Source organism: Anas acuta, chromosome 1 (assembly GCF_963932015.1).
Source record: "Anas acuta chromosome 1, bAnaAcu1.1, whole genome shotgun sequence".
In the NCBI taxonomy this organism is placed as follows: Eukaryota; Metazoa; Chordata; class Aves; order Anseriformes; family Anatidae; genus Anas; species Anas acuta.
In genome coordinates, this window is record NC_088979.1 from 86,067,467 (window position 1) to 86,078,516 (window position 11,050).

Consider the following 11,050-nt stretch of genomic DNA (forward strand, 5'->3'; position numbering starts at 1 on the left):
CATTGAATTGGTTGTTAGTTTTGTTTGTTTTTAAAAGTGTATATGTGTGTAAGTGTGTATATATATAAATGCATATATCATAAACTTTTATGCAGAGCCTCATACACAGGCTGGGACATACTGTTTCTGCCAGTGACATGAGCCTGTGAGGGGAACCTCTAGAATGGTGAAGTGGCCTGTTTTCAGCCTTCCTCCCCTGCCCAAGGCTGAGGATGACATAAGAGGTAATGACCACATGATTCCCCATGGCCTGGGGCCATGCAGCCCTCCCCAGAGCCAGATATTGCAGTCACAGATACTTTATGCTTGTACAAGGATACATGTGAAGATTTGTAAGACTGAAAATGTGTTTCTAGTTTAAGAAAAATACATGTCACAAGGCACTGTACCCATCCAACTGCTGCAGGGAGCTGTGTTCATGCACTCATTTGCCTCAACCCTGGCAAGTGTAAGCTACTTCTGGGATGCAAGGTGTGGTTTTGTTGATGCATCAGTTCAGTCCTTGCTCCTTCAGCAAGTGGCAACAAGAGTGGTGATAGCAACTGGTGATTCATCACGGATAATCATGTGAATTATGTTTATAGAAAACCTCCAAAAAAGTAACTCAGATGAAATAGGGAAAAAGCTGGTGTTGCGGTGCTTTCATATGAGGAATTAACCTAAGCTCTCATAGCTAGGAGTGAGCTGTATGTTTGCCTAATAAAGCCTGAGGCCACATGCAATAACTCACAGTATTTCTATATGACAACTGCAGCAGACACAGCAGTTCCTTTCAGTATGGTAATATTTGATCAGCTGAAAAATTCATATACTAGAGATTAAGAAAGAAGGAAATAATTTTTGTAGTCTTTCCCAGGATTAATCATGTCTTAGGTTGCTGAGCTACCTAAATTCTCCAGAGAAAACTTATTATTCAGGCCCACTTCCCTGTAGTGTAAGTTTGCCATAAAAATCAACTTCACTGAACTATATACAGAAACTTTGCAGAAATGGGCTGTACCCTAAGCAGCTTTACTGCAGAGTTTGTAACTCTGTTTGTAATGTTTGTAAACATTTGTTTCAAATCAAAATTCTAGTTTCACACTTGGATTTGCAATCTGTGAAGTTAACTCAAATCAGGTATCTTACATTTAGCATCTTACCTGCCCATACTTGGTTTGCGTATGTACTATCAAGTGAAGAACCTTGTTCTGTACAGTCACGCACAATATTTGCACAATAGTAACATCCAAACTACAAAAACAATACATATGATTTATTATGCTAACAGTTCTGATTTTGCATGTCTCGAAGAAAGAAAATAACTTTTAATGGATCAAAACCTCCAAAACCACCATAATTTTAGTTCTATATTTTATATAGTACTTTTAATAAAAAACATGAATTTGTAGTGGGGGAAAATTTCTTTTTTTCTTTTTCTTGTTCTCTTTCTTTTTCTTTTTCTCTTTCTTTTTCTTTTTCCCTTTCTTTTTCTTTTTCTCTTTCTTTTTTCTGTATGCAATTTGTAGACAGTCCAAGCATTCTTAATATGTACTTCAAGATGACTAAAACCCACTGTAGGGTAAAGAAATAATCACAGGCTAGAAAATAAGAGTTCCAGTGCAGTATATGTCTTGTAGTGTGTCCTTGGACAAAAAAAAATCTCCATTTCGTGCCTGCCATATAAGAGAAATAGAGCTCACCTCGCAGAGATACTATGAAATTTCATTAGCTAATGTTTACACAGTGCTTTGAACTAATGAAGCATTACATTGCAAAGCATTACTTTCAGTCTCGGTACTTCAAGGATGTAGAAAGGATCAAATGTCCTTTTCACTTACACACATTGAAGAGGAAGCTCATTTTGTTTTGAAGTTCTAACATTCTTTTGGGTTTTTATTTCACTTCAAGGTTGCTTCATACCTTTTATTGACTGCTTACTTTAAATTCCTTTTTCTGTGTCCTGTCATCTGTTATAAAAATTGATTTGAGGTTTGTGAGCAGCTTGGTAACTGGATGTTTGGAGGAAGGAATAATACATCCTAAAAAAGATGATTTTTTTTTATTATTATTATTATTTCACAAACCTTGCAGACTTCAAGAATATCCATGCCTACTGTTCAGTCTCTGCTACTAGAGTGGCATCTACTTTGGTCAGCATTACCTTGAGTCTACTATGTAATTGTACAGTAAAGTTGAAAGGATTTAGATCTCAGGTAACATACAGTGATATGTAGGCAGCTTTATATCATTTACTCCTTGTTACAAGTAAATCAATGCTTGCTTTAAAACAGAGTCTGCAAATGTGATACCATGCAAGTTTTTTTCAAAATCTGTATTTTCAGTAACTTCATTGTGTTTCTTTTTTTGAAATCAAGTATCAAAATGTATGCAAGGTAAATATTTTTGTTTCCTCATCAAAGACTGCATTCTGGAAGCAGTAATTTTTGCAAGATGAAAGAGTATAGTTTCACCATGTCATAGAGAACTGGCATAGTGAATTTTATGAAAGATGCAAGAATAAGATTTGTGTTTTTTGTTTGCTTGTTTGTTTTTAATTATTTCTATTTGCTCAAAGGTTACTACTAAAGTATTAAAAAAATGAAACCTTGTGACACAACTTTGTTTGCTGATGGTTCAGGAATACTTGACGATGACTAAATGTTTTCAGGATTCGAATTATGTCTAAAACAAGTTTCATGGGTAGCATAAGGTCAGCAGGATCATGAGATTTTTCCAATTTGGTCATGAACAGTTGGATGCAGCTATGAGAAATTTAAGCAGAATTCCAGGCATTTAGCTTAATTCACTCTCAAAATTAAGCCTGAAAAAACAAATCTATATTTTCTGTCTTATTTTACTTCTCCCTCTTTCTCAGCATCTTCCTATGAAGACAAATCACTTGCTGCTGCTACTATGGTATTGGTGTCCTGGAACTACTTCAAAAAATATTGAGGACAGATGACATATGATGTATTTCAAATCAGCACATATATGCAGTTAAAGGAAAGAAACACAAACTGCCACAACTGAAAAAGTAGAAGAATCATGGAATCTCTAGAAGAAATTGCAACTGTCTGGAAAAAAACACAGGTCCAAAAAATGCACAAACAATATTTATGGACGTACAAGAAGCTGGAGGGCTAAAACAAAACAGCTAAAATCAGATGATGAACACTCACACACAAACAGACAAAAAAAAAAAAATACTGCACAAGTGCACAAGTACAGGTTTTCTTTAATCGCTTTCTAAGTAAGGAGGTAAGGAGCTGCGAGTGCAAGGAACATCAACAGCCACACTGCTGAGTACTTATGGGCAGAGTTGCTCAGAGCAACAAGAGCAACACATCCACTGATTGTCTTTTTCATGGAGTGCTGGCAACAGCCATGTGTTTAACCACACCAAGTTCAGTTATACAGAACTTCCTTAATGAGAAAATGTTTCTGTAAGAAGCCCATTTTAGGATTAAAGAAGCTTTCTCTGTAATAAGAAAGAAAACACATCTGTAACTCGTGAGTTGATTATCTATGTTACTTCTGAGAAAGTTGGATCATTATGTAGAACTAACTGTACTTTAGCATTTTTCAAATTAGAAAACACTGCCATGACTTTAGGAGTCTTTCAGTAAGACAACCATGTTTACGGAAGGAAGGATTAAGTACAAACAACGCAGTTTCTAACTGTGCTCTAAGATGGGCAGCTAGCAAACGTGACGCCCATCTACAAGGAGGGCCAAAAGGAGCATCCAGGAAACTACAGGCGTATCAGTCTGACCTCAGTGCTATGGAAACTCATTATGCTCATGGAGCAGATTATCTCAAGTGCCATCACGCAGCACTTACAGGACAACCAGGTGATCAGGCCCAGTCAGCATGGGTTGATGAAAGGCAGGTCCTGCTTGATGAGCCTGATCTTTTTGTATGACAAAGTGACGTGCTCAGTGGACAAGGGAAAGGCTGTGGATGTGGTCTACCTAGACTTTGGCAAGTGTTTTGATACCAGTTCCCACATCATTCTCCTGAAGAAACTGGCTGCTCATGGCTTGGACAGCTATTCGCTTCATTGGATTAAAAAATGGCTGAGTGGCTAGGCCCAAAGAGTTTCGGAGAATGGAGTTAAATCCATCTGGAGGCCACTCACTAGTGGTACCTCCAGGGCTCAGTAGCAGGGCCAGTTCTCTTCAATATCTTTATCAATGATCTTGACCAGGATATCAAGTATACCCGCGGCAAGTTTGCAGACAACAAATTAAGCGCAAAAGTTGATCTGTTCAAGGGTAGGAAGGCTCTATAGAGGGATCTGTATAGGCTGGACAGATTGGACAAGGACACCTTTATGAGGTTCAACAAGGCTGTGTCCTGCACTTGGGGCACAGCAACCGCATGCAGTGTTAAATGCTGGGGGAAGAGTGGCTGGAAGCTGACTGGCAGAAAGGGACATGGGAGTATTGGTCAATGAGCCAGCAGTGCCCTCAGTTGGCCAAGGAGGCCAACACCACCTTGGCTTGTATCAGAAATAGCGTGGCTAGCAGGACTCCAGAAGTGATAGTTCCTCTGTACTCGGCTCTAGTGAGGCTGCAACTCAAATACCATGTTCAGTTTTGGGTCCCTCGCTACAAGAAGGATATTGAGGTGCTGGAGCATGTCCAGAGAAGGTCAACAAGTAACTCCTCAGGCAGAAGTCTTAAGTTGATAGATCTGAAGGCTGAAGAAAAAGACACACACACACAAAAAAAATGTTTGTTCAATCTGAAATTTCATGGCTTTTAAAGACATGTACAGGAGTTTTCCTGTTCATAATCAGAGACTTCTAGTTTCAACTGCAGAACAGTTTTCTCAGCTTTGTATATTCAATGCTTTATTTCCATACCTAAAATTCTGATTGCAAAAGTTATTCCTGTGCATTTTGATTATCAAGTCCAGGAACAGGTTTCTTAATCGCCCTATTCAGTTGAATTCCGCCTTTAAAACTTCTTTTACAGAGCTAGGACATATTTCTGCAATGACACACAGCTTTTATTCTCTTCACCTCAGTTTTTCCTTCCCTCCTTGGTTCAGTCGCAACTTTCTCTGTGGATTTTGAGACAGGAAACCATGCTGGCTATCTTATAGCTGCCTCCTTTCATTAGCTATTCAAGGTGATAATCTTATGACTATAACTGATGAGGTATTTCAAAATTTTTTCTTTTACAGAAACAAGTTACTAAATCAATACTTGGCTAAGTCAGCTTCCTATCATCCTATCAATATGCATAGTTGCAGAAAACAAATTACTAATAACCTCTAAAACTTCAATCTACTCTTACCAATAATTTTCTTCAGGTATATTTGATTAAATTCATTATTGCTGAAACTGTGAAAAAAATGTGTGGGGTAACTGTTAAGTTACCACTGTGGAGTTCACTCTTCCATATAACACTTTTCCTTTGGCAGATTAACTATATTTAGTGCTTTACTGATCCTTGTGTGCTTTTCTTTTGTTCACACAATACAATAAACATATTGTTAATGAAAACTTTTCAGAATCCTTAATGGCACTGAAAGTCTTACTTTTCATAGCCGTTATCTACATGACTGACTGCTTTTGTAAATGAACAAATAAAAGTTACCACCTTATGCTGGGAAAAGATAGTAAGCCTCAGGTTCAAGCATAATAGAAAGGGAAAGGTCTTCTTAAAGAAGAATATTTTCATTTCAGGAAATGAGAATCTTTTGAAAATGTATTTTAAGCACATTAAGTATGCAAAAAGTCACTTGAAAATGTTAAAACAAGTTCAAATATGTTACATCTATCAATGAGGGGAAAATTAACAGCTAAACGAAGGAAATCTATAACCTGATTTTCAAATTCTTCCATTACTTAAATTAAGAATTAAGATCTGTTAATTATGGATTGAGTTGCCATACTACACTTTTGCCATAAGTTTTCTTCCACTAAAATAAAAATAAAAATAAAAATAAAAATAAAAATAAAAATAAAAATAAAAATAAAAATAAAAATAAAAATAAAAATAAAAATAAAAATAAAAATAAAAATAAAAATAAAATGTGGATACCTAGCAATTTTCTAATGGTAAATTTAAATTTACTCACCCCTCTCCCACTCTCCCCCCCCCCAAAAAAAAAAAAAAATTCTCTTTAGTTACCTTTGAAATACTAAATATAGTTCATGGAACCACAGAGTTCTCTTTCAGTAGTCTGAAAACCAACAGGTAGTCTTTCTAAGATCAATTTTAGTCTGATGTTTAACCACCAGAGGCTCCTATTAGAAGTGCAAGATTAAATAGTTGACAAATATATCAAAAAAAAAAAAAAAAAAACCAGGTGAACAACCAAACTATAATAGCAAAGAATAAACACACTGATTTTAAAGACCTAATAAATTGTTTTAAATTTCTATTCCTTTGTATTCAGCAAATTCTCATGAATAACAAATATTGATTCATGGATGACTGGATGATCTGCTAAACAAACAAAAAAAACACAAACAACAACAAAAACAAAAGATTCATAATGCATATTCATAAAGCTTGTACTTCTAGGTCACGGTATGGCAGAACACTGTTAAATTCTGGCATCATTCTTTTAGTAAAATTAATCCTAAATGTTCTGTAGCATCTCAGTGTTCCTGCTACCATGGCTTCCAGAATTCAGCTGGCCAATTCTGTCTTTTAAAATTACAATAGGTATGCTTTTATCCAAAGCAAAACATGATTTGCATATTTCTTATATTTTGTGCAACAAGTGAGGTTTCCTGAATAGCTTTTGAAACAAAGCTATTTGATTCTGTAGCTTAATCCTTCATAGAAGATTTAAAGAACTCTGAGGGGCAAATTTTGGCTTTATTTATTTCACAGAATCACAGAATCACAGAATTGTCTAGGTTGGAAGAGACCTCAAGATCATCAAGTCCAACCTCTGACCTAACACTAACAAGTCCTCCACTAAACCATATCACTAAGTTCAACATCTAAATGTCTTTTAAAGACCTCTAGGGATGGTGGTGGCACTGTCCTGGGCAGCCCATTCCAATGCCTAACAACCCTCTCAGTAAAAAAGTTCTTCCTAATATCCAACCTAAAACACCCCTGGCACAACTTCAGCCCATTCCCCTCATCCTGTCACCAGACACGTGGGAGAATAGACCAACCCCCACCTCGCTACAGTCTTTATTGTACTTATAAAGATCAATAAAGTCTCCCCTGAGTCTCCTCTTCTCCAGGCTGTACAAACTCAGCTCCCTCAGCCGCTCCTCAGCTGCCAGTTGACTGGGACCTCCCCCGATAGCCAGGACTGTTGACAATGATGGTTAGCAGCTTGGCCAGCTCCTCTGCCAGTTCTCTCAGTGGATCCCATCTGGCCCCATCAACTTGAGTTTATCCAAGTGCCGTAGCAGGTCGCCAACCATTTCCTCATGGATAGTGAGGGCCACATTCTCCTCCCCAACCCCTTCCAACAACTCAGGGTACTGGGTATCCAGAGAGTAACTGGTTTTGCCACTAAAGACTGAGGCAAAGAAGGCATTAAGCACCTCTGCCTTTTCCTCATCTTTTGTAACTAAGTTCCCCCTGCATCCAGTAAAGGATGGAGATTCTCCTTCGTCCTTTGTTTTTCGTTGATGTATTTGTAAAAACATTTTTTGTTGTCTTTGATGGCAGTAGCCAGATTGAGCTCCAGATGAGCTATGGCCTTTCTAATTTTGTCCCTGCACTGCCTTGCAACATCCTTATAGTCCTCTCGAGTGGTCTGCCCTCTTTTCCAAATATTATAAACCTTCCTTTTTTCTCCTAAACTCAAGCCACAATTCTCTTTTCAGCCATGCCAGCTCATCTTTGGGTATGTGAGGACAAACTGCTCCTGCACCATTAAGATTTCCTTCTTGAAGAACACCCAGCCTTCCTGGACTCCTCTGCCGTTCAGAACCGCCTCCCAAGGGACTCTGCCAACCAGTGTCCTGAATTGTTCAAAGTAGGCCCTCTGGAAGTCCAATACAGAGGTTTTACTGGTCCCCTTCCTGGCTTCTCCAAGAATGGAGAACTCTACTATTTCATGGTCACTCTGCCCAAGACAGTTTCCAACCACCACATCTCCTACCAGTCTTCCTCTGTTTGTGAACAGAAGGTCTAGCGGGGCACCTCCCCTGGTAGGCTCACTAAACAGCTGCGTCAGGAAGCTATCTTCCACGCTCTTCAGAAACTTCCTAGACTGCTTTCTCTGGGCTGTGTTGTGCTTCCAGGATATGTCAGGGAAGTTGAAGTCCCCCACAAGAACAAGAGCTGACGATTTCACAACTTTTGTCTCTGCCTGTAGAACTCCTCATCAGTCTCCTCATCCTGGTTTGGAGGTCTATAACAGACCCCCACCAGGATGCTTGCCTTGTTGGCCTTCCCACTGATCCTAACCCATAGGGACTCAACCTTATCATTCCCAGCCTCAAGTTCCACAACTCCAAAACTCTCTAATATAGAGAGCCACACCACCACCCTTCTGTGCTGCCTGTCCCTTCTGAAAAGCCTATAGACAGACACTGCAGCACTCCAGTCATGAGAGTGGTCCATTTATATAAGGCAATATCAGATCTACAGTTTAGCTATTTCAGTAAAGCAAAACAATTTAATTAAATATTTGCCATAGTAATTTCTCCAAAGATTTCATCTCATTAGCAATTCTAATCCACACTGATGTGCACCAAGACACAATGATCAACTGGAAACTTCTGGTTTTAAATGTTCTTCTTTCTGTGTAATGTTTGCATTGTTTCAGGGACTGTAGCAATGCACAGAAGATTTATTTTTGTTTAAGAAACAAAATGTTTTAGTCTGCCTTTTACAATATATTTATTGTGTAAGTGTACATTAATTTACCAATCAAAAATGTTCTTATATAAAATGTGGACAAGTACTCATTTGTTAATCTTGTCCATACATGTTGCACCTGCTTCTTAGTGGCCTGTGCAAGAGGCAGGATAAAGGAACGTGGGACGATTTACATTACCTGAACCAAAGAGGAGGCTGAACACATGCCAGCATGGTGGGGGCTGAACACCTCCATGAGCCTCCCTGCCCCAGGTAGTGCCAGCTGAGCTCCTGGAACTGGAGATAGCCTCTCACCTTCCAGTGTTGCTCCCACTACACGTGGTGTTTGAGTAACCATACTCAAAACTACAACTTATTCCCAAATTATATAGATATTCAAAGAGAGAAATCACTTCTAGATACAGTACTACCTCTTGGTCTTCCACTTCCAACCCTGTTTTAATTTTTTCCCACTATAGTGCGTAGTCAGGCCAGGAATCAGGTACAGCCCAACAGTAAATGAGAGCTGTGAACATTGAATGCTTGCAGATGTTTGGCATCATGGAAAGAAAGATACAGAACAGCTGGACCCGAGGTGACAAATCTCCATACAAATGTACTCACACTTTGCAGGTCTAAATTTGTGTATCATATGCAGAGCAATAGGCACAACCTGTACCTAGAGACACACTGCCCCAACTAGGAAAGATGTCATGACTAGGAAGGAAGAAGCGCTTCTGAAACACTTGGAAGGCTATAAATTAATGTGTAAGATAAAGGTGTGGAGTTCCTCAGAACTAATTTGGAGACAGAAAGGAACCCAGGAAGAAAAACAAAATTACATAGTTAATTAATTTTATTTTAATAAGAACAGCTATCTATGCCCTCAGTAGATGGAAAGATTATTCCTTTATTCACCTGGTTTTCATATCAATTATAATTGACCTTAGTAATAACATATTTATAGTACCGTTGGTCTGTGCTCATTTGGTTTCAAATATCATATACCAAATTGCCATGATAGATTATTTTGCCCTTTAGGCTTCTAATTTTCATTTTAATGGCTATGTAACATAAAATGAAAAACAAATATGGCATTGCAGGTTGCTGGAAAATTATTTCCAAAGAAATATGTCAGCATAATTTCAAGATTGCTTTACACACGATCCTGAGTTCCAAGGAAAAAAAAAGCAGTTGACATTTAATATTTTTATTTGGCTTTCATAGCTTAATTTTATGTATCTTTTGGCTCTAATGTATACAACATTTGGCACTGATTCTAACAAGACCATGGCTACTTACTAAAAATTAAGGAAAATTTCCAAACGTTCAGTGTGCAGTGTCAATAGCAATGTCTTCATCCCAGTGACCTTCCCTCCTTTCAAGGTCTGTATTTTTGTGCTCCTGCCTGGCATCGCCATATTTTACATTTAGTAATCACTTGATGAAGAACACTTTCTTATCTGTATATTCTGGACTGCTCATAAGCAATAGAAAAAGAAGTTGACTTCTAAAATGTGCATGAAATCAGCAGTGAAAGAAGTGAACTAAATTAAAAAAAAAAAAAAAAGCTTTGAATTCTGTTGTGTAGATTCCTTATTTCCCCAAATCAGATCTTTTTAGTAACATTAGGATTTAGAATAGCTACTTCCCAGATGCTTCTGTGGGAACATAAGTTTATCTAACTCTACTATATTGCTGGGAATTTTCCCTAAAATTAAGATTGGCACAGTATTTCTAATAGATGAAAGTTGCTGCATAAATAAAAAGCTTGCATGACTTGGTTTAAAATAACTGTTTATTTATACTCTATTTTATTCACAATTTACTCAATTTATTTTGTCTTTCCAATGGAATAATTTCTTACTAGAAGAAGGAGAAAAATAGTGAACTCAGTTTCATTATTTTACCAAAGAAACGTTTCATGAATATATTCAATCTGTGTTAATGGATTTTAACACATTTTTACTATTCTGCAATGAACTGCTCATAAAGTTTTTAATTACCAAAGCAGAATCCAAAAATACACAACAGAGAGGTGTAGTGTTGTAGCAAAGATTATTTCCTTATGCATTTAATTTTGGCTCACAAATGCATCCACAGGTATCTGTCTGTACATAATATAAGACCCAATTTTATAAATGTATGTGATTTGGGTAAATGGCTGTTCCCAAAACAATTTCTTCACATTATGTTTCAGTTAAAGAAATTAAGAAATATCATGTAGCTCATATATCCCTGATATTCATCACCCGATGTTGCAGAATGTGAAGTAC

General features: G+C 37.6%; 1 protein-coding gene across 1 annotated transcript in view; it reads left to right on the top strand.

The window, feature by feature from the left end:
- Positions 1–2,949, top strand: part of TMEM47 (transmembrane protein 47) — a 260,959-nt gene extending 258,010 nt beyond the window's left edge. Inside the window, exon 3 of the mRNA XM_068686692.1 lies at positions 2,858–2,949. Within this exon, the coding sequence (XP_068542793.1) occupies positions 2,858–2,934 (77 nt within the window). The 3' untranslated portion in view covers positions 2,935–2,949. The remainder of the gene's footprint in view (positions 1–2,857) is intronic.
- Positions 2,950–11,050: the final 8,101 nt, after the last annotated feature.